At 45.3% G+C, this 27,523-nt stretch overlaps 1 protein-coding gene across 2 annotated transcripts in view; it reads left to right on the top strand.

Annotated features, from left to right (window-relative positions):
* SLCO2B1 (solute carrier organic anion transporter family member 2B1) overlaps positions 1 to 27,523 on the top strand; it is a 100,013-nt gene that overhangs the window by 12,848 nt on the left and 59,642 nt on the right. For both annotated transcript variants that reach the window (XM_024217631.1, XM_024217636.1), the window contains 5 exons: positions 5,411 to 5,514; positions 20,541 to 20,678; positions 20,811 to 20,973; positions 23,257 to 23,478; positions 24,622 to 24,720. In XM_024217631.1, coding sequence (XP_024073399.1) covers positions 5,434 to 5,514; positions 20,541 to 20,678; positions 20,811 to 20,973; positions 23,257 to 23,478; positions 24,622 to 24,720 — 703 coding nt within the window. In that variant the 5' untranslated portion in view covers positions 5,411 to 5,433. The remainder of the gene's footprint in view (positions 1 to 5,410; positions 5,515 to 20,540; positions 20,679 to 20,810; positions 20,974 to 23,256; positions 23,479 to 24,621; positions 24,721 to 27,523) is intronic.

Genomic DNA, 27,523 nt, shown 5'->3' with positions numbered 1-27,523 from the left:
AGAACCAGGAAGAGAACCTAGAGCTCCTAGTCTAGTACTATATCCACTGGGCCACAGTGGAAATGAATTAGGCCCTGCTTCTGTTGGCTTTCAAATGAAGTTAAAGAAAACTACTCCAGTATTTTACATTTCCCCCTTAGCGACAGGTGGGTGCATGAATGGAGTTACAGTACAGCCTTGTGGCGAGGGGAACACATTACTGGGCAGAAGGGGGTCAGGAACACAGGCCTGGGAATGCAGGCCTCTGCTGGGATAGTGGGACCTGCAGGTTGCTGAGCACTCCAGCCCTGACCCAGCTAAGCAGGCGTGTAGTCCCATCCAAAGCAGGAGAAAAGGATTTTTTCCCTCTCTGCTTTTCTTTCCCTCCCCTCTTCTCCATTATTTTCGTTAGGGAGAGGGCAGGTTGGACATACTTTTCCAGTATTCACCATCTCTTTCCCTCAATCTCCTCTTTGTTCCCTTTCCTCTACTGGCATGAACTGCAAACTCGAAATCAGCCTCCATTTCCGGAAAGAATAAATTCCTTCTTCCTCTCGTTCCTTAGAGGTGCAGATTCACTGATTAATCCTCCCTGGAAAACCCATTAATTTAAATGGATGATTTTGTACATCAGGCTCTATTTGTAAGGAGGAAGGGTTCAAAATGGAGGACAATGCTTTTGTACAGCAAGCCCAGCCCCTGAGGGGAGTATGATAAACTGGGGAAGCACTGCCTGGGGGCTTATATATATAGCTCTGGTGCGAATAACTGGTAGCCTGGTTTGGTTTTTGAAGAAGTGAAGAATTAATGAGACTATGTCTGTTGTTTTCATTGCCTGATTACAACTTTTTTTCCTTTTTAAATGTGTATGTGTATCTATCTAACCTCGTCTATCCAATTCTTTCCTTAAATTGGTTATTTGTCTTGCCTGGTTTATAAAAACATTTTTTCTTTTCTTTCATCTGATATTCCCTTCATTCTTGCAAGCACACCTTGGTTAAAATTATTAAAAACCATCCACTAACGTCTTTACTTTTTATGAATTGTGCCTGAGGCTACGTCTTCACTACGGGGGGGGGTCGATTTAAGATACGCAAATTCAGCTACGCGAATAGCATAGCTGAATTCGACGTATCGCAGCCGACTTACCCCGCTGTAGGGACGGTGGCAAAATCGACCTCTGCGGCTTCCCGTCGACGGCGCTTACTCCCACCTTCGCTGGTGGAGTAAGAGCGTCGATTCGGGGATCGATTGTCGCGTTCCGACGGGACGCGATAAATCGATCCCCGAGAGGTCGATTTCTACCCGCCGATTCAGGCGGGTAGTGTAGACCTAGCCTTAGATTATTTATACTGACAGGATTCTGAAAATCTACTTTATGTTTCACTATTTATGTTGTTTGTCTACTTTCATATTTTGATTCTCATGCACTAGCTCACTGGTACAATATTGATTTGCAAGCACTGCAAGGAAATTTATAATCCAAATTAAAAAACAAAACAAGACTATTGTAATGAACCCACCAGAGTGTACACAAACCAGTGCCCTTGACTGGATTGACTCAGAACTGCTCAATTGTGTGTCATATGCCCTATACTGCTCACAGCTAATGTAGATTCTCCTTTAACTCAAGTGGTAATGGACTCTGCTGGAGGAGGAGGATCTGAGCTCTATCCTTGGTGATGCTATAAAGTTCAATGTGGCTATGGTAAACAACAAAAGGACAACCATGGAGTCCAAGACTCCCATGGATTTCTTACAACATTTTATACCTGTTTTTCACACTGTAATGAAAATATATCTAGTAGTGATTGGTTTTGTAAAGCCTTTTAAAAAAACAGGTTAGACTAACTCAGAGTCTGACTGCTTTCACAGAACATACTAGAAGATCAAAAAGAAATAATTAATAAGGAAGAACTCCCTGCAACATGTAGATGGTGAAGAGCAGTACACTCCTCAAAGTCTCCTATAGACATTGCTGTGCAGATTTAATTTAGCAGTGCAGCACTTACATACTATGGTGTTGAGAGCTATGGAAAATTCAAAAACATACAGAGGACTGGGGAGAATTTTTACCCTGAGAGCCTAAAGTGTTTAACAGTCACTTTACCAATAAACAAGTACAGCACTGCATATTGCACCATAAAAATATTTGTGCTGGACCCTTATTACTCCCTACTCCCATACATTTTGACACCCATCCTGCCCCTAAGCTAAGGGACCATCTCTAAATCCTTATCACACTAAACAATTATGTAGTTGTAATTCATCACCAGTCCAGCTCCCCAGGGCTAGCAACACTGGATGGTGTAGTGCAGACAAGCTCAGGTGTTTATACCACTATATCATTTAACCTTCCAGAGGTCTAAATAAGCTTTTCTTAGATGCTTTAATGTATTCCTGTAGTTACATTTTAATCCCATACTATGTTTTACTATGGCACAACCTATTCTCTTGGAACAGGACTGAGAGCAGCAACCAAGGCCAGTATGAAACATGTAGCTACGTGTTATGCAGTTCATGTTTTTAGATTTATGTCTGCTGTGAAATACCTTTTAAGGGCTGTATAAACATCACAGTTAAACCAATTTTTGAGTTCACTTGAGATTGTCACGCTTTAAAGCAAACAGTAAAATTGTTCATTTGATGCAGATTGCATTAGCTGCTCAATTTTCGGTCCTCGGGGGAAAATAGAATTATATGAAAATGAAACTATTTAAAGCATCCCCTTCCCTATTTACACTAGAATTTATGGCAGCTAATCCTCTGAAATAGTAAATGTTGCCCAGGAATTATGCATAAAAAAATGGTTTATCAGAAGGCAATGGAGAGAAGAAATGTGTAAGAGTCAGAGATTCTAAGGCCAGAAGGGACCACTGTGATCCTCTAGTCTGACCTCCTGCATAGCACAGGTCATAGAGCTTCCCCAGATTAGTTCTCAGAGCAGATCTTTTAAAAAAACATCCAATCTTGATTTTAAAATGGTCAGTGATGGAGAATCCATAATGCTCCTTGGTAAATTGTTCTGAGGGTTAATTACTTTCACTGTTAAAAATATACATCTTATTTCCAGTCTGAATTTGCCTAGCTTCGACTTCCAGACATTGGATTGTGTTATACCTTTCTCTGCTAGATTTCAGAGACCATTATTAAATATTTGTTCCCCATGTAGTTACCTATAGACTGTAATTAAGTCATCTTCTCTTTGTTCAGCTAAATACTGTAGATTGAGCTCCTTGAGTCTATCACTGTAGAGCAGGTTTTTTAATCCTGTAATCATTCTTGTGGCTCTTCTCTGAACCCCTCCAACTTAACAACATCCTTCTTGAATTGTGAACATGAGAACTGGACAAAGTATTCCAGCAGTGGTCGCACTTGTGCCAAATACAGAGGTAAAGTAACCTCTCTAACTCCTATTCAAGATATCCCTTTTTACGCATCCCAGGATTGCATTAACTCTTTTGGCCATGGTGTCACACTATGAGCTCATGCTCAGCTAATTATGCACCACGAACCCCCAAATCTTTTTCGGAGTCACTGCTTCCCAGGATAGAGTCCCCCATCCTGTAAATATGGCCTACCGTCTTTGTTCCTGAATGCATACATTTACATTTAGCTGTATTAACACACATAATGTTTGCTTGCACCCAATTTACAAAGTGATCTAGGTTGCTCTGAACCAGTGACGTGTCCTCCTCATTATTTACCACTCCCCCAATTTTTGTGTCATCTGCAAACTTTATCAGTGATGATTTTGTCTTCTTCCAGGTCTTGATAAAGATGTATCTAGTGTAGGGCCAAGAACTGATTCCTCTGCAGGACCCCACAGATTGACATAGAAGAGGTTAATATGTCTCTGAACACTACAACTTTCGAAACAGGAAGTCTGGATACTGAAAGCAGAACAAAGAAAGCAGTCCTTCTGCACATCATGCAATTTACAGATTTAGCCAAAGGAAAATATGGAACATAACATATCAGAGGAGTTTCAGAGTAGCAGCCGTGTTAGTCTGTATCCGCAAAAAGAACAGGAGTACTTGTGGCACCTTAAAGACTAACAAATTTATTAGAGCATAAGCTTTCGTGGGTTGTGGCCCACGAAAGCTTATGCTCTAATAAATTTATTATATCAGAGGAGGGCTGTGGTACAATGGGAGTTCACTTCAGATAAGCTGTTTACAAAGTATACAACTCCATTTTGCAAAGCATCTTTCATACACCCTGTCCACACAGATTTCAATTCACTTTCACCGTTAAAATAAAACAACAAAATCAGAGGGAGACAGAAGTGAAGTGTTTTCAGGTGAGATCTGAAAATGCTACAAACGGAAATGAGGTGGAGAGAGAGAGAGAGTGTGGCTCTTGCACCAGAACTGATAAAACTGTGTGAGGAGAAGGAGAAGAGCTTGCTTCCCTTTACCCCACAGTTAATTCAGGAGCAGGCTTCACTTCCTCTGCATCTGAAGCCATCTCCGTGGCTAGAGGGGAACCATCTCCTTCTCCACATCCAGCCCATCAACTCAAAGGAAAGTATCTCTGTATCCATTCCCAATTAGTTTAGGGGGCAATGTCTCTACATGCACCCCAGTCTGCTCAAAGGAAGGAATCCACTCAGAAGCAACCATCACAATCTGTTCAGGGGAAATACTTGATCCATGGGAAGGGATCTCCACATGCACCACTGCCTGCCCCATGGGAACACATTCCCATGTCCACCTTTTTCTGGTTTGTCTTAGCTCAGATTTTTGGATCCCGTCCTCTCTGATAAGAAACTGCAAATAGACTAGTCCCTTCCAACAAAACTTAGCAGCAGGTATGTACTGAGTCACAGTTTCCCCCAGGTATCATAAAAAAGCACAGAACGATCCTTGTAACTGGAATATTTTGTGGAATGGGTGAGGTCTTGGGGAGTGTTTGGCCTGCACTGGGAAGCTGTTCCAGGCAGGTGGGTGGCAGTGTATGGAAGAAAGCAGAAAGCCCCGAGTGGTTGAAAAAAGGCAGCAATCAGGAGTGACTTGGGTAGATTTGTGAGAGCAGTAGAGCCTGTAAAGAGAAATGAGGGCAGAGTTCTGAAATTATTACATTATTCATATAGTTGGGAGCTGGGAACTCCGGAGTTCTGATTCAAACTCTGCCACTGAGTCACTGTGTGGCCTGGAGCAAGTTACTTAACCTCTTTGAGTTTCAGTTTCCCCAACTCTTATCCTCTCTCTCACCCAGTTGATTAGTTTGTTAATGTTTTGTATCATGCTTTGCAGATGTAACATGTTATTTAGTTAATAAATATTGTTAATAATAATTAATAATGACTTACTCTGGCCAGGTACCAGCTGCGTCATTAATTACAAAGCTCTACTGGATTTTGCTGTGTTGTGCAGAGTTTACCCATCTGCACATTAAGCAATGTGTTGAATAATTTCTTTTCTGGCAGGCATATAAAGTGTAACTGACAGAATGGCCGCCACCGTTACTGAGAGCAGCTCTGAGGATCAATCCAGACGAATATTCTGCAAGAACCCATTTCTCAATATCAAGGTAGATACCTCAAGCTTGCTCAAATCCCGCCAAGGTCACCGGGCAAGGAAAGAAAAGGAAGTGTTTGGTTTCTGCAGAAGTCATCTGTCCTTATTTCTTTTCATTAAATGATTGTTAAAGCTCAGACATGGATTTCCCTACTTGCAGAAGTTCAATGAGGAAAAAAGTGCTTTTAATCTAAAAAGCAAACCCTGCAAAAAGGATGTTACAACACAAGTTTTACTTACCATGTTTGCAGTATTTAACCTTCCACTGTTAAACTCTCTGCACCCATTATTGGAGCCAGATTTTCAGAAGAATTTCACTCCCCTTTAGGCATCTACCTATGGGCCAGATTTTCAAAAGTGCCCAGCTGGGGGCAGAGGGGCGTGGGGAGGGCTGCCTGCAGCAAGTAAGGGAGGGGGGGGCGGCACGCAGGGGAACTGCTCCCCGCCCCAGCTCACCTCTGCTCCACCTCCTCCCCTGAGCATGCTGCCCCGCTCTGCTTCTCTCTCTCCCAGGCTTGCGGTGCCAAACAGCTGATTGGCGCCGCAAGCCTGGGAAGCGGGAGAAGTGGAGCAGCGATGGTGTGCTCAGGGAGGAGGCGGAGCAGAGGTGAGCTGGGACGGGGAGCTGCCGCGGGGAAACGGCCGTGGAAATGGCATCATGTGCTTTGTGTGTGCAAGTGTATTGGGCTGCAGCTCATTGTGAGTTTGAACACTATAAAAAGAGATGATCTAAGCTGTCATGTGGATTTGTGCATATGCCAGGAGAGCCGAGACACAAGAATTCACTCCTAATGCATGTTGAATGCTCTGCAGAGAAGCTTTTCCCCCTGCTTTATGTTGCTTTCATGAAGTTAGGTCACTCAGGTTTCAGAATCAATGTCTGACTTCCTCACATTCTAGGAGACAATTTTAGAATCAGACTGTAAAACATTTAATGACACATTGCACTAATTCCTACTACAAAGTGGACAAAATAAGGATTTGATGCAGCTTCTAGTAAAGTCCATGGCAAGACTCTATTGAGTTCTGTAGAAGCAAGATCTAGCCTTGACTTAATATAGTGAACATTAGGGGGCAAATTCTTTTCTACACTACACAAGAGCAAGAGGTACTCCACTGAAGTAGATGGGGTGCACCAGTATTCATGAGAGGAGAATTTGGCCGTTAGACTTTGTAGTAGAAGCATGGGCGGCTCTATGTATTTTGCCGCCCCAAGAACGGCAGGCAGGCTGCCTTCGGCGGCTTGCCTGCGGGAGGTCCGCCGGTGCCGCGGTTTCGGCGGCATGCCTGCGGGAAGTCCGCCGGTCCTGCGGCTTCAGCGTGCCCGCCGCCGAATTGCCGCCAAAGCCGTGGGACAAGTGGACCTCCCGCAGGCATGCCGCCAAAGGCAGCCTGACTGCCACCCTGGCGGTGACTGGCAGGCCGCCCCCCCTGCGGCTTGCCGCCCCAGGCACGCGCTTGGCGTGCTGGTGCCTGGAGCCGCCCCTGAGTAGAAGAGCACGTCAAGCAAAATACATAAAGACCGCTGACAAAGCTGAAGTTTAGGTTAACTTTCTTTCTTTAGCTCTTTTCATGAATATTGTAATGAACATAAGGAGACAAATCCAGAAGGAAATATAGGAAGACTGTGCTGTGGCTAAATCTCAGGACTGAGCACAATGGGCCAATCTTTTCAAAAGTGACTACGTATTTTGGGTGCCTGACATGAGTCACTTTATATGGTCCTGATTTTCAGAGCGCAGGAGCTCAGCACTGTCTGAAAATTAGGCCCCATTAAGGTGTCCCAAGTTGGACAGCCAAAAATTTAGGCACCCAAAATCACTAGTCGCTTTTTAAAATCTTGGCAAAGAAATCTGGGTTCTATACTTGGCTTTGCCACAGGGTACTTCCCTGGGCCTGACTTTCCCCACCTGCAAAATCCAGGCCGTTGTGAGGGTGAATTAATTAATGTGTGTGAAGGGCTTTGAGATCCTCAGAAGAAAGGTCTTGTGGATGGATGATGTGTTATTAGCAGTTACTGTGTGTGTCATAGCAGCAATTCACTTGTCAGTAAAAACAAAGTTATGAGTGTAATATAGTCCGCTTGACAGCAAAGTCATATAATTATATGTTATGGGCACTGGCTGGACCTGGCCAGCTACTATATAAAAAGAACTTGAGGTTGCAGTTATAGTACAAGTTCTTCTGCTCAACTATTTTCTCCTACTTTATATTTTGAGTGTGTGTGTGTGTGTTTTCAGCCACTTCCTACCGCCATAATTCCTAGCTGGAATCAGACCAGAGGCTGCACATCCATTTGAATTACTCATAACGTTAACCTGCACATTACTGTGGTTAAAGGGTCAGGTCTTGGCCTTCTTGTAAATAGCTTGCTCTGTCTTGCCTTGAATCCCCTTGCCTACTACAGACATATGTGCATGGTGCTCATTTGGCTGAAATATGTTCGTGTGCAGGCCTGGCCTGAGGTCATATGGGGTGCTTGTGACCATTAAGAGAGGAGCCTTTGCATGCCCCACAACTAAAGCCTGTGAAAACAACACTAACCCAGCCCGGATTCTGTGAGGAGAGCTGTAAGGCCCAACAGTGGAGGGTCAACCCTGCCTGTGTTCTGCTGGCAAGTGTTGTGAGACCCAGACTGGTATGGGGATGGGCAGGAGAGGGCGCTAGGGGTCAGTTAGTAGCCACTTGCTAAAAATTCTGCCATTATATTGAAGAGTTGGTTGGGGTGATTTCCCTGCCTCTGATAGAGCCCGGCCAGCTCTGAATACAACTGAATCCCCCTCCAAGAGATGAGTGATGCCTGCGGCTCAGAAAAAAATACTTCTGAAAAGTAACAGTTTTCCGTCTGTTATGCACCAGATTGCACCAGGTGTCATGTATCTTCAAAAAAATATCTTGGGGAAGGAGACTCTCTTCTACAAGCACTGTCCCCCTCTCCCCCATGACAGTTCAGATTACACAAGCGGCCCCCCAGGCTATGCTAGCAGCATGCTGTGCATATTTATTTAGGAACAAGCTAAAGACACTCCTTGCACAATGCCCTTAGTACAGGTTTGTTTGTGCAGTGGTTTGGCTTTGGTTATGGTTATGAACCAGCAGTTTTGCTTCAGTGGGGAAACAAATGATTCCTCAGACAGTCTCATCCCCTCCTTTCTGAAAACACCTAAAAGTCCAGGCTTTTATCACCGGCTAAGGAAGAAAATATCTGTGGGAGCCTGTAGTTAAAATAGCAGCAGCATATTCCTGAACAGACAGGAAGCAGGGTGAGATCGACTTCCCTACGGCACAAAGTGTAATAGCTGGCATGTGTCTTTTCTGAGCATTCATTAAAAAGGATGCTAGGACAGTGTAACTAGTAAGAAGTATTTCAGCTCCCTGAGAGTAAGGACTTCTTTTCCATGCTCTACAACTTACTGGCTGCCTGGCTTTGGGCAAGTTGCTCCATGTTATTCTGTGTCTCCATTTCCCCCATGTGTAGAATGGGGATAGTAATACCTACCTCCCTGAGGCAATGTCAGGCTTATTGGATCTCTGTTTATAAAGGGCTTTGAGATCATTGGATGTAAGGCTCTGTATAAATACACATAATTATATTATTATAACATTCCCGATCTCATGTAGGTGCCATGCAGAATTTTGACAGCCATTCAAATTGTTAATGTTGCGAAATATCATGTGGATAAAATGCATATGCACCAGTGATTCTCCCGCACATGCTCTGGGTTACATAGATCACAAACGTGGGTCGGGAATATCATGTATTTTGGTCAATGGTATATCGACAGGGACCTGGTGGAGAGATTCTCCTTCCTGCCCAGAGCAGGGATCATCAGTTAGGATCCAATGGGTGTAACATACACAATCTAATAGTAGCTATTGCAGAGAAGCAGGCACTGGTGAGCCTTGGTCCTTTCAGTCTTCTATGAAAAACTACACTTTGAATCATAGAATCATAGATTAGGGTTGGAAGAGACCTCAGGAGGTCATCTAGTCCAACCCCCTGCTCAAAGCAGGACCAACCCCAACTAAATCATCCAAGCCAGGGCTTTGTCAAGCTGGGCCTTAAAAACCTCTAAGGATGGAGATTCCACAAACTCCCTAGGGAACCCATTCCAGTGCTTCACCACCATTCTAGTGAAATAGTGTATCCTAATATCCAACCTAGACCTCCCCCACTGCAACTTGAGACTATTGCTTCTTGTTCTGTCATCTGCCACCACTAGAACAGCCTAGCTCCATCCTCTTTGGAACCCCTGCTTCAGGTAGTTGAAGCCTGCTATCAAACCCGCCCTCACTCTTCTCTTATGCAGACTAAATAACCCCAGTTCCCTCAGCCTCTCCTCGTAAGTCATGTGCCCCAGCCCCCTAATCCCTTCTGTAGTGGGGGGACCAAAACTGGATGCAATACTCCAGGTGAGGCCTCACCAGTGCTGAATAGAGGGGAATAATCACTTCCCTTGATCTGCTAGCAATGCTCCTACTAATGGAGCCCAATATGCCGTTGGCCTTCTTGGCAACGAGGGCACATTGCTGACTCATATCCAGCTTCTCGTCCACTGTAATCCCCGGGTCCTTTTCTGCAGAACTTCTGCTTAGCCAGTCGGTCCCCAGTCAGTAGCTGTGCATGGGATTCTTCTACTTATAGAAACAATGAGGAGTCTGGGGGCACCTTAAAGACTAACAGATTTATTTATTTATATATTTATTTTACACTTATAGAGTCATGCACTATCCAGGCAAATAGGGACCTGGGTTTTCTAACCATGTTGGCAATGCCGGTAAGAGTCCCACATCCTCTTCCCCCAGGGAAATGGAAGAAAGTATAATGGTAATACAATAACCCAATAATATACTACAATCTAGATCAGGGGTGGGCAAACCTTTTGGCTCAAGGGCCACATCTCGGAATAGAAATTGTATGGTGGGCCATGAATGCTCACAACATTGAGGTTGGGGTGCAGGAGGGGGTGAGGGCTCTGATTGGGGGTACAGGCTCCGGGGTGGGGCCAGAAATGAGGAGTTCAGGGTTTGGGAGGGGGCTCTGGGCTGGGGCGGGGGAGTGGGTTGCGGGGAGGGGGTGAGGGCTCCGGCTGCAGGTGCAGGCTCTGGGGTGGGGCTGGAGATGAGGGGTTTGGGGTGCAGGGGGTTTGGGGATGAGGGCTGGGGCAGGGGGTTCGGGCATGGGGAGAGGCTCAGGGGTGCAGGCTCTGGGTGGCACTTACCTCAAGTGGCTCCTGGAAGAAGCTGCATGTCCCTTCTCCGGCTCCTAAACAGAGGCACAGCCAGGCAGCTCTGCACGATGCCCCATCCGCAGGCACCGCCCCTGCAGCTTCCATTGGCGTGCCGGAGGGAGCCATTGGAGCGGGGCCATAGGAGCACATATGAGCTGGAGGGGGGCCATGCCGCAACTTCCAGGAGCCGTGTGGAGCAGCCCCTGACCCTGCACCCCAGCTGGAGCACTGGAGGGAGGCCAGGCAGCTGCTTCCGGGAGCCACGGGAGCAGCCCCTGACCCTGCTCCCTGGCTGGAGCGCCGGAGCGGGCCAAGCCTGCTCCCCAGCGGGAGATCGAGGGCCGGCTTAAAATGGCTGGTGGGCCGGATCAGCCCACAGGCTGTAGTTTGCCCACCCCTGACCTAGATGGAGCTACTATTAGTTGGGTGCATAACTTGTTGGAAAACCGTTCCCACAGAGTAGTTATCAGTGGTCACAGTCAAGCAGGAACATGACCTATGACGGAAGATTGAAGAAATTGGGTTTGTTTAGTCTGGAGAAGAGAAGACAGAGAGAGGACATGATAACAGTTTTCAAGTACATAAAAAGTTGTTACAAGAAGGAGGGGGGAACATTTTTCTTCTTAACTTCTGAGGATAGGACAAGAAGCAATGGGCTTAAATTGCAGCATGGGTGGTATAGGTTGGACATTAGGAAAAACTTCCTATCTGTCAGGGTGGTTAAACGCTGGAATAAATTGCCTAGGGAGGTTGTGGAATCTCCATCATTGGAGATTTTTAAGAACAGGTTAGACAAGCACCTGTCAGGTATGGTCTAGATAATACTTAGTCCTACCATGAGTGCAGGGGACTGAACTAGATGACTTCTCGAGGTCCCTTCCAGTCATACAATTCTATGATTCTATGTTTATTGCAGTGGCAAGGAATCCTTAGCTCACAAAAGGCTGGAAATTATTTCTGCCGATTTATTTCTTCCTTCTGGAGACAAGACACTATTCTTGATAAAACCATTACTTTTTTACAGGTATTTGAGTATTGATCTTGGGCAATTCAGAAAACGTGACAGGAGTGTCAAGTGAAAGATTTGATTTGGCTTCATCAGCCAAAGCACAGGCAAAGCCACTGGTACTTAATATACATATGTGGCACATCACATGTCTGAGAGCAAAAATTTATATAAGGCAAAACCTATGGTCACTTTTAGCAGCAGGAAGAGGATTATGGAAGCAAGTGGCTGGACTTGTCTCTCTGGCTTGTTCTCCATACTGTAGGTGAACACATCTTGATCTAAATTGATCTTTCCTTGCCTTGTCCTCTATATTAGATACAAAAGAAGTTGCACTCTGCAGAATAATGCACTGAGATGGTCATTGGGAGAAGCTGCAATTAAGCATGCTAACTGGAAGCCTTAGTTTTCACTGGAAACAATCCTAACCCAGAATATCATAACCCAGCAATACACAGACAATCCAGGAAGTTTTTGGAGAGTGTTGGGGACAACTTCCTCGTGCAAGTGCTGGAGGAACCAACTAGGGGCCCTGCTCCTCTTGACCTGCTGCTTACAAACAGGGAAGAATTGGTAGGGGAAGTAGAAGTGGGTGGCAACCTAGGCAGCAGTGACCATGGATGGTTGAGTTCAGGATCCTGACAAAAGGAAGAAAGGAGAATAGCAAAATATGGACCCTGGACTTCAGAAAAGCTGACTTAGACTCCCTTAGGGAACTGATGGGAAGGATCCCCTGGGTGGCTACTATGGGGGGGAGGGATAGCTCAGTGGTTTGAGCATTGGCCTGTTAAACCCAGGGTTATGAGTTCAATCCTTGAGGGGGCCATTTAGGGATCTGGGGCAAAATCAGTACTCAGTCCTGCTAGTGAAGGCAGGGGGCTGGACTCAATGACCTTTCAAGGTCCCTTCCAGCTCTATGAGATAGGTATGTCTCCCTAAACATCCATTCTTGTGTCCAGAAAGAATAGCAAATATGGCAGGCGACCAGCTTGGCTTAACAGTGAAATCTTTGATAAGTTTAAACTCAAAAAGAAAGCTTACAAGAAGTGGAAATTTGGACAGATGACTAGGGAAGAGTATAAAAATATTGCTAGAGCATGCAGGGGTGTAATCAGGAAGGCCAAGGCACAATTGGAGTTGCAGCTAGCAAGGGCTGTGAAAGGTACCAAGAAGGGTTTCTTCACGTATGTTAGCAACAAGAAGATGATCAGGGAAAGAGTGGGACTGTTACTGAATGGGGGAGGCAACATAGTGACAGATGATGTGGAAAAAGCTGAAGTACTCAATGCTTTTTTTGTCTCAGTCTTCACAGACAAGGTCAGCTCCCAGACTGCTGCACTGGGCAACACAGTATGGGGAGGAGGTGAGCAGCCCTCAGTGCTGAAAGAACCAGTTAAGGACTATTTAGAAAAGCTGGACATGCACAAATCCATGGGTCCAGATTTAATGCATCCAAGAGTGCTGAGGGAGTTGGCTGATGTGATTGCAGAGCCATTGGCCATTATCTTTGAAAATTTGTGGCGATCGGGGGAGGTCCCGGATGATTGGAAAAAGGCAAATATAGTGCCCATATTTAAAAAAGGGAAGAAAGAGAACCTGGGGAACTACAGACCGGTCAGCCTCACTTCAGTCCCCAGCAAAATCATGGAGCAGGTCCTCAAGGAATCCATTTTGAAGCACTTGGAGGAGAGGAAGGTGATCAGGAACAGTCAACATGGATTCACCAAGAGCAAGTCATGCCTGACCAACCCGATTGCCTTCTATGATGAGATAACTGACTCTGTGGATATGGGGAAAGCAGTGGATTTGATATGTCTTGACTTTAGCAAAGGTTTTGATATGGTCTCCCACAGTATTCTAGCCAGCAAGTTAAAAAAGAGTGGATTAGATTAATGGACTATAAGGTGGATAGAAAGCTGGCTAGATCGTCGGGCTCAACGGGTAGTGATCAACGGCTCGATGTCTAGTTGGCAGCCGGTATCTGAGTTCCCCAGGGATTGGTCCTGGGGCCGGTTTTGTTCAACATCTTTATTAATGATCTGGATGATGGGATGAATTGCACCCTCATCAAGTTTGCAGATGACACTAAGCTGGGGGCAGAGGTAGATACACTGGAGGGTTGGGATAGGGTCCAGAGTGACCCAGACAAACTGGAGGATTGGGCCAAAAGAAATCTGATGAGGTTCAACAAGGACAAGTGCAGAGTCCTGCACTTAGGAAGGAAGAATCCCATGCACCACTACAGGCCGGGGACCGACTGGCTAAGCAGCAATTCTGCAGAATAGGACCTGGGGATTACAGTGAACGAGAAGCTGGATATGAGTCAGCAGTGTATCCTTGTTGCCAAGAAGGCCAACGGCATATTGGTCTGTATTAGTAGCAGCATTGCCAGCAGATCGAGGGAAGTGATTATGCTCTCTATTCAACACTGGTGAGGCCATATTTGGAGTATTGTGTCCAGTTTTGGTCCCCCCACTACAGAAGGGATGTGGACAAATTGGAGAGAGTCCAGCAGAGGGTAACGAAAATGATTAGGGGGCTGGGGCACATGACTTACGAGGAGAGGCTGAGGGAACTGGGGTTATTTAGTCTGCAGAAGAGAAGAGTGAGGGGCGATTTGATAGTAGCCTTCAACTACCTGAAGGAGGGTTCCAAAGAGGATGGAGCTCGGCTGTTCTAGTGGTGGCAAATGACAGAACAAGAAGCAATGATCTCAAGTTGCAGTGAGGGAGGTGTAGGTTGGATATTAGGAAACACTATTTCACTAGGAGGGTGGTGAAGCACTGGAATGGGTTCCCTAGGGAGGTGGTGGAATCTCTCCTTCCTTAGAGGTTTTTAAGGCCCAGCTTGACAAAGCCCTGGCTGGGATGATTTAGTTGGGGTTGGTCCTGCTTTGAGGAGAGGGTTGGACTAGATGATCTCCTGAGGTCTCTTCAGGGCCGGCTCCAGGCACCAGCTTCTCAAGCAGGTGCTTGGGGTGGCGGCTCCGGAGAGGGGCGGCACGTCCAGGTATTCGGCAGCAATTCAGCGGACAGTCCCTCACTCCGCCTGGGAGCGAAGGACCTCCCGCCGAATTGCCGCCGCAGATCGCGATCGCGGCTTTTTTTTTGTTTTTTGTTTTTTGTTTTGTTTTGGCTGCTTGGGGCGGCCAAAACCCTGGAGTCGGCCCTGGGTCTCTTCCAACCCTAATCTTCTATGATTCTAATATTACCTAATTTTGTCACGTAGGGTAAATCAGGAGATGTGGGTTTTATTCCCAGCTCCAACACTGACTTTCTGTTTAGCCTTGGGCAAGTCACATATCTCTCTAGGTCTCCTTGACTTCCCAAAGAGGATAATAATGCTTCCCTATCTCATAGGGGTGATATGAAGCTGAATTCCTTAATGTTTGTAGAGTGCTTAGAGATCCTTTGATGCAAAGTGCAGTAATAGTGCATGCTATCCATTTTGCTCAGGTAAGCAGCTCCAGACCTGGATACATCTCCATGGGGCTGTAATGAGTGAAAAATGTTTGCCAGCTGTTTATTCCCAGGGAATGAGCAGGTAGAAAGAATTTCCCCATTTGTCCTGGATCATGACTACTCTCCGTCTGTGGCTGCAACCATAAACTACCAGACTGGAATGTCTTGCTTATGCTAAATGGACTCTACATCATCCTCTTTTTCCTTGGAGCTGCAGGAGAAGGCTAGAGATTCTATTCTAGGTAGGTTCTTATACCACTCAGTTCACCGTAGTACTTGAGCATCTTCCACCAGTGTGCACTAGGTGATGTGACTGACTAACATCTGTCATGGGTGGTTAATTCTCTCTCTCAACCAGTCCCTCCGTGAGAATCATGTGTACAGTGCTCTGCTTTGTTAGGGTTTTTTAAAATGTCTACACGCGAGATGGAAAAGCCCTAAGGCCATCTTGTCTGTTTCCCTGTCCCAGGGCCCTATCACAGAATCTAAGAATTTAAAAATCTCTTTTTCTTCCTTCTCAGAAAGAGTCCAGATGCTGGTCCAGCTCCCTATGGGCACATTGCACCTCCCTGTGCCAGCCTGATCTAGTGTGTTCCAGGGAATGGCAGAATCCTTCATCTAATGGAGGGCAGGCAGCTATTTCCGCTGGGGGTGGGCAGCTTTAATCTCCATAGGGAGCCATAGGAGCATTAAATCATCATATCCCCTGACTGTGCCCCTCCCTCATAAGCACTGCCATATTGGGAGCTGCACTGGCCTGCTGGGGGTCCCTAATTTAAGGAAGATTGTGGCTTTCTTGTACTGCTGTAATCCTCCAATGAACTTTCTGCTGCCAAGGATCCTGTCCCCAAAGGCCATTGCAATGGACTGGGGCCCAATGTCTTCGGATCTTGGAATTGTTCTTCCAGTAAATCCCTTCAAATTATTATTCATTTTTGTTGTTTTTTCCCTGATTTCCTTTTGTTTGTTGACCTATTTCTGGTTTTAAGTTGGCTGTGACTCAATGTGTTGCTGGTAGAGAGGAACTATCATCTTCCTGCTCTGCACTATGTCTTACTAAAAGAAACACACACCACAGTATACAAATAATACAATACATAATTTCCTGCTGGAGAGAGGAAAAGAGAACAAAGAACCACAAATGACAGCTGCTAGTCACGTTGCTCAGTGCACTTCTGGAAGGCACCCAGCAAACACGGTGATGAGGGCTGTATAAGAACCTGAATAGAATGTATATAAACAGATGTTGAGCTCTGAGACACATAGAAACAATGAGATCCGTGTTCTGATTCAGGTGTTTGGTCTGGATTAATGCAAATTAGTAAATCACAATTTACTGAACTAAAAGAAAACATACTTTTAAATTGATGCCTTCAAGTGCCACAAGCCCCACATTTCTAATACCTGAAAACTGTTGTAATCCCATAGGAAATGTCATCTTGGGTCCAAAAAACTAGTAGCGCCTTCAAAATCTATTGCTGTGTCACTAAGAAATTTTAAAACAAAACAAACAAACAAACAAAAAAGCTTCTGCTTTGGTAGAACCTACAATATATGCTGATCTGTTACCCAGTGATAAGAGAAGAAACCCAAGAGGTGGCAAGTGGAAATGCTTTGTTAATTTCAAACTCCAAGGATACCGGAGCATTGTGATCCATGTCTGACAAATGGGTATGGATGAGATTGACAATACAATTTCTCTCACTGTCAATCTTCTACGAAGGTATTACAAATGAAAGAGAACAGGAAGATATTTCAATGCAATAATTTCTGGCCTGATAGTGCACTGAGAGAGAGAGAGAGAGAGAGAGATTTGGAGGTATAATGGCCAAATGTGCTAACCTTTTCTCTCTACAAATGGAAGGGGAGTTACCTCATAGTTAGAATAATGGGATCTGGGCAGTTGGACTTCTAGATTCTCTTCTCACCACTGACTCATTGCACAGCCAATAAAATTGATACAATATACTTACATTCAGGTGCTGTGAAGCTTATCGGTGTTTCAGAAGTGCTTTGAGACTGTTGGAGGAGATGTGCTATAGAAGGGACAGTTTAATTTTTCAAATTCTGGCTTAGATCACAGGTCAGTCAAGTTTGGAGTTATCATCTTTAGTCTGAGATGGCATCACCATATGATACATCCTCATTTGATAGTCCCTGCCCCAGAGGGGACTAATGTAGCATGGGACGTTTCAACACATTGGTTCAGAAATTGTAGAGGTGCTGCAAGCCATGTGTACAAGAGATCCATATATTGCCAGCTGGCGTTATGCCTGGCTCTAGCTATTGCTCTCTGCCCTTCCTTTTATCTCCGTATGTGCAGTATCGTTTCGATCAGAAACTCTCATGCAGGAAAATGACCTCTTAATAGACCGAGTGTTGTCTGAAACTTCAGCTTGTCCAGAGTGACCTAACACAGAAGGTGCTTAAGTGAGCGGTCTGTGCTGCAGTACAAAGAGCAGGGCTGATGCATGGAGATTTGAGAGCTCTTCTGCTGCACAGCAAATCATTAAAGTAACCTCAATGGTAGGAAGAAGGATTTTTTTTACAAAATTCAAAACTATCATAGATATGCACCGACATAAAGAGCCGGGGGCAGACTGTCCCCTCCATTCCATTGAAAGGAGGATCAGTCTGATGGAACAAGATGAGGAGATACAGGAGGGAGGATGCCACATCTGAAGCCTTGTTCTTCCCTCCCCTTGACCTCATGGAAGCAACTTTCTGGAGGCACCATGAGGAACAGTCTCTGCAGGTTGGGAGAGGGAAGGCCACTATCCATGTTATTGTTCTTGAGGAAACCTGTAGGGAATCAGTGAGTACGATCCTGCTGGCCAATTAATGAAGGAAGAGAGAGAGAGAGAGAGAGAGAGAGTACATAATCTCTGCCATTTTGGAGACACTTTAGATATGTGCAATAGGTAGCTAGAGAATCAACCAGTTTCCCAAGCACAGATGACCCTACGCATTTCCAAATGTAAAGATGTTTCCTCTCTCTCCCCACCCCCATTATCACTGGGTTAATATTGTTGTAAATAGTTCTTTGTCTTTCCAAAGGTGAATAGCTTCTTTCTAGAACATACAAGCCAAAGAACCTGATGTCATGATCCAGCAAATAAATATAAAACCCCTATCACACTGCATGGTGAAATGCAGTAGAAAATGGTGCAACAAAAGACAAATAGGGGCCTATGATCTCTTTAACTGTCGTAAAGTCAACATCTCTTTTTCCTCTTTCATTCAAACAACGAAGGCACTGGTATGGTCTGAGGGATACAGCACAGGACTTAAAGGAGCTGGGTTCTGTTCCCAACTCTATCACTCGTTTATTATAACTCCTTGGGCAAGTCATTGAATCTCTCTGTACATCAATTCCCTGATCTGTAAAATAGGGAGAATAATATGTGCCAGTATTTGATAACCTGGGATGAAAAGATTTATGGAAATACCAAGTATCACTGGGAAGTCGCACAAGCAGAAGCTAAGGTAAACCCATACATGAAAATAGAAATAGCAGTAGTGTGGTCTGTTACACACAATTGAGGATGTGACAAATCCTGGATTTGGACTGGATGGATGCACAAATCCACACTGATAGTGGAGGTTTTTTTGAATTGCTCCCATAATGTTCTGAAACGAACACAGGTAACAGATAGCCAGGGGTGGCTCTGTTCACTCTGCTGAGCCCTGGGATTAGATAGTCAGTCATCAAAAGCACTGAGGCTTTGGCTGGGGGAACCTCTATTTTGACTTTGTTTGGAAGAAAATGATTGTTAAGAAATACAACGAAGCATGGGATATTTCCTCTGTATGTGACTCTAACCCAGCAAAAGCCAGGCAACTGGATGGTTCCGGTCATGGAAAGTAGAAATGGCTATGGAGCTGTCCATTTCTTGACCACCACGTCAAAGCCAGTGCAGGTTGATAGTGTCCCATATGAAATCAGTTTGATTTTCTAAGCCCAGTTTCTAGTGCACAGATGTCCCTAGCGCAGCTGGCAGAACTGGCACTCTTGTTGGCAGTTTCAGCAGAGAAGGATTTAAGGGACCTGGTGACTGAACTACTCTCTAGCCCCAGGGATAGTGGCACCAGGTCAGGATCAATGTCCAGTATCTGGAGGGCGGGAGAGAAGTGTGTACCTGCTCTGGGGATAAATTACTCCAGTCTCTGGAATCTCTCACCAGCAATGCCCACACTCAATAACGGCAGTGAAAACAACGAGGAGTCCTTGTGGCACCTTAGAGACTAACAAATGTATTTGGGCATAAGCTTTCGTGGGCTAAAACCCACTTCATCAGATGCATGGAGAGAAAAATACAGTAGGCAGAATATATATTATAGCACATGAAAAGATGGGAGTTGCCTTACCAAGTGGGGGATCAGGTGGACAAGCCCTTGATGGTGTGGCTGATGTGGTTAGGTCCTCAGCCACACCATCAGGGGCTCATTCACCTGCACATCTACCAAGGTGATATATGCCATCATGTGCCAGCAATGCCCCGCTGCCAGGTACATTGGCCAAACCGCACAGTCTCTACACAAAAGAATAAATGGACACAAATCAGGCATCAAGAATTGTAACGTTCAAAAACCAGTAGGAGAACAATTCAACCTCCCTGGACACTCAATAACAGACTTAAAAGTGGCAATTCTTCAACAAAAAAACTTCAAAAACAGACTCCAACAAGAAACTGCAGAACTAGAATTAATTTTCAAACTGGACACCATCAAATTAGGCCTGAATAAAGACTGGGAGTGGATGGGTCACTACAAAAAGTAATTTTCCCTCTGCTGATACTCACACCTTCTTGTCAACTGTTGGAAATGGGCGACGTCCACCTTGATTGCATTGACCTCGTTAGCACTACAAAAGTAATTTTCTCTCCCTTGACATTCACCCCTTCTTGTCAACTGTTGAGAATAGGCCACTTGCACCTTAATTGAATTGGCCTTGTTAGCACTGACCCCCCACTTGGTAAGGCAACTCCTTTCATGTGCTATAATATATATTTGGCTTACTGTATTTTTCACTCCATGCATCTGATCAAGTGGGTTTTAGCCCACAAAAGGTTATGCCCAAATAAATGTGTTAGTCTCTAGGGTGCCACAAGGACTCCTCTTTGTTTTTTGCTGATACAGACTAACACGGTTACCACTCTGAAATGAATAACAGTAGTGATATTTTAAAGTTGCTCCCACATGTTCAATGACCACCACACTTCTTATTTTTAAGGGATTGTTTTATTTAAATATAAGAAAGTTTGAAAAAAGAGTTTGTTTTTAGGTTACAACTTTCAATAGAAATAACCATACTGAGTGGATTATTTTTTTGTGTCTGCAGTTTTTTGTGCTCTGCCATGGGTTTCTCCAGCTGTCCCAGCTCCTGCTATCTGGCTATCTGAAAAGCTCAATTTCAACAATTGAGAAGCGGTTTGGCTTATCCAGTCAGACATCCGGATTGCTCGCTTCCTTCAATGAGGTAACCTCTACTGTATTTAAAATTCTCTCTTTTGATCTCCCACCCACACAACTCTCCTGTACTCTTGTCTGTCCTAAGGAGGTCATTTACAAAGTGTTTCAGAGGCTTTTTAATCTCTGTCTCCTACTGCAGGTTGGGAACACATTGCTGATAGTCTTCGTAAGTTACTTTGGAAGCAGAGTGAACAGGCCCCGTTTCATTGGCTGCGGCGCTATTCTTGTATCCATAGCTGGGTTTCTCATGTCTCTTCCTCACTTTATAACCGGGCTCTACGAATATGACCAGTCCATTGCCAGTAGGTACTCTAAATGTATATCCCTTTTGGGAACAGGTAACGGGGGAAATCTTTTCTTGAGCTTTCACTAACTGCAAAGCATAAAAATGTGGAATATGACACCAAAGAAGCAGATATTGAACTTTTGTTTTCAGAAATTAAAATGTACTGGCCCCAAGAGGTAAACATTGACCAAGGTGAAGCCAAGAGAGGAATAACAAGAAAACAGCTCCTAAGCTGGAGTCAGAACAAATGAAAATGAGATCTAAAGCATTTACATTCTTAGATATGCTGCTGCTTCCACTTCCTGCTTCCCCTTTTGTTATGATTATTTAGGGCACCAAATGTACCCTAGGTCCCTACCCCAAAGAGATTACAATCAAGGGTCTAATCCTGAAAATCATTACTCACACAAGTTGTCCTTACACAAGTAGTCCCACTGAGTTCAGCCCAAATCAAGGAGAATACATATGTGAGCAAAGGTTTGCAGGATGGGGCTTTAAACTGTAGGTGAAGGAAGAGGATTGGATACAGCCAACAGCAGTGGTAGAGCAGTGACCATAGGCACAAGTGCCCGGATTTTAAATCTTTCTTACTTTATTTGTGATTTCATTGATGCTTCCTTGGGGGGAGGACTAGTGTTTGCGGGCCTGATTGAAGAAGTAACTTTTAGGAAGGGGCGTGAAGGAGGAGATGGTAGGATATGGAGGACCAGGTCAGGGATGGGATTTACAGGCATAGGAGGCTTCATGGAAGAAGTGAGAAGATGAGAATGGAAGGAGAATACGCTGGTGGAGGTTAGTCATCCTGCTCCTTGACCTCAAGGTCATAATCCCCAATCCCAGTAATAATAGAAATCCTACTATCAGACTACAAAATCCTTTAGAAACTTCTCTACGAGGCCTTTTCCCTGTTTCCTTGGGTCACTACACCAGTACAGACCAGCCAGAACACAGCTGGGGTCACAGACTAGGTCTGCATTGTACTTTCCCATTAATATTTCCTCAGTTACAGCCACCAAAGGAGGATTTACGAAGTGACTAATTCACAGCTTTAGCCAGGGAACAAGGGCTAACGAAAGTATGGAAACAAGTTCAACCTACACTTCATGATAGGCCCTTGGACAGGGCAGCCGTTCCCTGGGTCAGATGACTGATCTGTCAAACACAGAGGAAAAATCCTGAAATCAGTGTTGTTTTGGGGACTCAACAAAAATTCCACAACTTTCAAAGGCGGCTGTTATGCTACACTTTTCAATATTCCTTAATTATGTAGATAATTACCTTCGGGATAAATCTGTTATCTATTATTTCACAATTATTTATGATACCCAATTTTTTTTTCTCTCACATCTCCATCTCCATTACACTGGTATCAATCCAGAGTAACTCCACCAAAGTCAGTGTAGACGAGAGCAGACTGCCTCTTTAGTTGGACTTGATTTTTATCCTTTTCGCATCCATCTACATTTTTAAGTGTGACCGTTATTGTACTTATCTACTGAGTAACCTTTGTTTAGTGCCATTGCTCTTTTATCATAATTATCTTTCACAGCTCAACAAATACATTTTTATTTGGTTTCTGATTGTCTTGCACAGTGTCCCCAATGTGGATGTTAAATTAAGGCCTCATGTTTATTTGATGTATATCTAGATGTATTTGCCATTGTTGTTAGGTAGGTTATTATTGACTTGATAAAGAGATGTTTAAAAAGAAACAAATATTGTACCAAATTCTTCCCTGTGTAACACTTGTGAAATTTCATTGGTCCACTGAGGCAGAAGTGGGTAACTTAAAGTAGAATTTAGCCCATCATTTGTTTAATTTGTAAACCATACATGGCAATAGAAATCACTAAGAGCCAGATTTTCCCTGGCCCCAGCAGCTAGCACGGGGTTGAGGAAAAGCCAACAGTCAAGGACTATCTCAGCTCCTGCCTTTGGAGAAGTGTAGGGACTGCATGCTCTGTGTTGTATGCCAGGTGGCAGGGTGAAAGCGCTGTGCGGTGGAGCTGGGCTGGGGCACCAAGAAAGCAAGCTGCATGCCAGACCGCAATCACTGCTTGTTCTCTGAAGAGCATGGGGAGGAATTAATCCTCTGGAGGCACAGTCAGTGACTGGGATCCCCATGGGGCTGTGTGACTCCACAGTCGGGGCTGTAGCTAAGTGCCACAACCTAACCCTCAGAGAGACAAACAGCAGCTCTGTATCTGACGCCATTTTACAGAGGATGTTTCATGTCTAAGGTTAGGTGTCCACCAACTTCGGCTTTGAGCACTTAGGGGTGTTGCATTTGCCTCCACAGGTGTGTTCAGCAATTCTACTGATCTCTGCCAACCTGCTATATCCACCAGAAACCTCAGTGACACAGACTGCACCCCACATGCCGTGAAAGAAAACCGCGAGGTTCTGCTGATCCTGTTTATTGGCCAGGCTTTGCTAGGGATTGGAGGGGTCCCCATCCAGCCCTTTGGGATCTCTTACATTGATGATTTTGCCAGTGAGAGAAACTCACCTCTCTATTTAGGTAAGACTAGAATTGAGTCCCACCATGGTAAGAAAGGAAAGCAGCTCTTATGCTGGGCTGGAGGGACCAGTTCCATGACAGGGTGTGACTGCTCTAGACCCTTAGACTACAAGAAATTTCAAGTGTTTTTACTTTTGGCTGCTCCAGAGTTTAATTCCTATAAATGCCATAAACTCCTGAAACATATTTCACAAGGATTCAGTGTAACAAAGAATTGATTCTCATGTATGTTCATGCTTTTCATCAGTAGCTGTCATAAGAGGGTTTCCATGTAAAAGCTGAAGTAGATACATTGAGGTAGCAAAAAAACATTTCAAAGAGAATGGCACAGTTTTTAATCTGAACAGTGCCAGTATATATCTTGAGTACATTTTTGAATGTAATGGAGGTTTTACACAAGGAGTAACTGAAGTCAGAGTTTGGCCCCTGATGTACTGCAGAAGTCACAAGGGGTTCAGAGAAGAGTGGCAAGAATGATTGAGGGCATAGAAAAACTCTCCTATGGAGAGAGATTGAAAAGATTGGGATTGTTTACCTAGAAAGGAGAAATGGTAAAAGAATATAAAATAATTTATGGTATAGAAGAGGTAGATAAAGGATTTTGCGGTTTTTTTGTTTTTTTTTTTTTGCTTAAAACAACAGCAAGGGTATATTCAATTAAATCAAAAGGTGGGAAATTCAAAACTGATAAAAGGAAATACTTTTGCACATGACATGTAATTAGACTGTGGAACTCATTGCCACGGGAAGCCCACGAGGCCAAGACCTTAGCAAGATGGAAAGACAGATGGAACATTTATATGGATAACAAGAATAGTCAGAGGTATAATTAATGGTAACAACATTTTTGGAAGGAATATTAGAACTCATGCTTCAGGGTTTAAGCCAATCTCTAATTCTTAGATACCAGGATGAGACCTAATATGGGGGTAAATTAACCCACACCTGTTACTACAGGGTTCTTACACCTTTCTCTGGTGCTGGTCCCAGTCAGAGACAGGATACTGGGCTGGATGGACTTTGGGTCTGACCTCATTTGGCAGGTCCTATTTTCCTGTGGTTTTGCATCTCATGTCCCCTGCATGCACTCCTCTCAAAGACAGCATTTTCCACTCAGCAGAAAGGTTCTGTTTCTTTTTGCAGGAATCCTGTTTGCTCTGACTATCATCGGACCTGGCGTGGCATTCATGTTAGGATCTGCCATTTTGTGCTTTTATGTGGATATTGACAAAGTTCCCCCAGGTGAGTTCATGTAGGTTCTGAGGGCCATTATCCATTTGTAATGCAGTGCGTGGGAGGGAGAACTTTCCTGTTACCATAGGCAATGTTATTTTGGATCTGCGAGCTAGCATCATGATGCCAAAGAAGTTTAAAAGATCTGAAGTGTACAGCGACGCTGCTGTTCATCTGCCATCAAGTGAAGCAAAGCCTGGCTTCCTTTAACTCTGCTGACACACTTGTATATGCCTGAGTGCATTAATAGAGCTTCCTGTAATCATTCTGCTAGCGGCTTGCATGATTCCGGGGGTGGTAAACCAAGTACAGTAAATTCGGTGATGGAACTCTCCGAGTAATCAGATATGGCAAGTGGGTGTTTCCCTTCTAACTCAGAGTCACACACAAATGCCAGAGGGTTAGATCAAGCATGACTGCTTCAGAAACTTCATGCTTTCCTCATGCTTTCTTCTTCCTCAATCATGAGGATCACTCACACCGGTGCTGCAGCTCAGTTCCAATATTGCCAGCACAAGGAGAGTGAAGCCTATTTATCTGTCCTTACCGTGCTCACCTATGTATTAGCTGGGTGCCCACAAGGATTACACCTTATTCATTACCCTTCTCTCGACTGCTTCTGCGTAGCCAGTGGTGCATGGGAGCTGCACAGGTATGCGCGTTCCACCCACCACCAGCTCTCAGGGTGGGTGTGTAGGAGGAGAGTGAAAACGAAAGGGGAGGAAAGAAACACAGAAAAGGAGTGGAGGAGAGAAAGAAAAGAGACATGGAATGTGCAGAAAGACAGGGTAACTGAGGAGGGGGGAGAGGCAGGGGGGAAAGGAGACCAAAAACAAGGAGAAGAGACAAAGATCAGGGAGAGAAAGGGGCAGTGATTGCCCTTAAAGTCCTTGAAGCCTTTCCAGTTTCATTTGTCCTGCACTATGTGAGGAGAGCATTTGTGGGATTCGCTGGGCATAGGAAAGATCTCTAACACTCCGGTAATGTCAGCCTGTCAGCAAAGGCAAAACTAGAGACTACCACAGAAGGTAGGGAGGGGCAATGAAGCTGCACCCTGACTGTGTTTGACAGTCAGCACAGAGTTGTAACAGGGATGAGCACTGGGGAAAAGCCTAAGAACAAAATTGATGCTGCTGTCTCAAGAAGAGCAGGCTCAGGCACCAGGGAGGGCAGCAGCCCTGGGGAGGGGCTGAACAACTGGTTGTCAATCTAAAAAGGATGGCAGGATGGGCAGGGATGGTGTTCCTAGCCTCCGTTTGCCAGAAGCAGGGAACGGGCGACAGGGAATTGATCACATGATGATTCATTTTTTTAATCGCGATTAATTTTTTTGAGTTGATTGCGTGAAGTAACTGTGATTAATCGATAGCCCTAGTTGGAAATAAACATACTTAGTCCATTCAAAACAGTTTTTTAGCATAAGTATTTAACATATATTTTAAGGGACCATTCAAGATGAAGTGGCCCAGTAGCACCTGATTGTCAATAACAGATTTCTTGGTGTGCTTGGGGTCTCTACTGGATCTGTGAAGGGAAGTGTGGTGATCCATGGGTTTCTTATGTGTTAACTACTTATGCTAAACAATCTGTTCCACCTTGTATTTACCTGTGACACTCTGAGTACATTTCCCAGACCTGAAGAAGATCTCCGCGTAGCTTGAAAGTTTGTCCCTCTCACCAACAGACGTTGGTCCAATCAAACATATTACCTCACCCAGATCGTCTTTTCGATTTATATAACAGCTTTTGCTCCGATGGACCCTCAAACTCTGCACAATCCACAGATACCTAATATCACAGAAGCAACTATCTCTGGCATGAAGGTAGCAGCCAACCGACATGCAGCAGGCTACTCACCGTGGGGCGAAGGGAAATCTGGGTCAGGGACACTGGACAAACTCTTATTCTTAAGAAAACTGCCCTGGGATTGTGAATGTCAGTGCAGAGCAAACAAAGCCCCAGTTTTAAAGTCTGCAGCAAAAGGTCCTGAAGCAGTAAGTGGCTTGGTACTCGACTTACCTGCCTCACAATGTTGAAGGGATGGACTGACCCGGGCAGGATCTGTGGTCCCAGGGGCTCTGCAAACCTGATGCTTAGATCTTCTAAGGGCTGGTCCACACTAACCCCCCACTTCGAACTAAGATACGCAACTTCAGCTACGTGAATAACGTAGCTGAAGTCGAAGTACCTTAGTTCGAACTTACCGCGGGTCCAGACGCGGCAGGCAGGCTCCCCCGTCGACTGCGCGTACTCCTGTCGCAGAGCAGGAGTACCGGCGTCGATGGCGAGCACTTCCGGGATCGATCCCAGAAGATCGATTGCTTACCGCCGGACCCGGAGGTAAGTATAGACGTACCCTAAGTCATCCCTTTAGACCAGTGGTTCCCAAAGTGGGGTTCGCGAACCCCTGGGGGTTCGCAGAACGTTACAGGGGGTTCGCCAGAAAAAATTCAGTAATGGCGGCCAGAGGACCCCGGCATTGGAGGCAGCAGGTGGGACCTGGTTGCAGGGCAAACAACCAGAGCCCCAGGGAGAGCAGGGCCGTGCAGTTGGGGCTGGCAGCCCAAGCCCTGCCCCCGTCAGCGGGGGAGCCGGCAGCCCCGAGCCCCAGCGCTCCGGCGGGGCTGGCAGCCCCGAGCCCCTTGAGATCGGGGCCGGGCAGTTGGGGCCGGCAGCCCGAGCCCTGCCCCCGTCAGCGGGGGAGCCGGCAGCCCTGAGCCCCAGCACTCCGGCAGGGCTGGCAGCCCCGAGCCCCAGGGAGAGCAGGGCCGGGAAGTTGGGGCCGGCAGCCCGAGCCCTGCCCCTGTCAGCG

The sequence above is a fragment of the Terrapene carolina genome, unplaced genomic scaffold (assembly GCF_002925995.2).
Source record: "Terrapene carolina triunguis isolate 2854851 unplaced genomic scaffold, T_m_triunguis-2.0 Scaffold244, whole genome shotgun sequence".
Taxonomy (NCBI): Eukaryota; Metazoa; Chordata; order Testudines; family Emydidae; genus Terrapene; species Terrapene triunguis.
The sequence above is the reverse complement of the archived record's forward strand: the minus strand, read 5'-3'. Positions and strand labels throughout refer to the sequence as shown.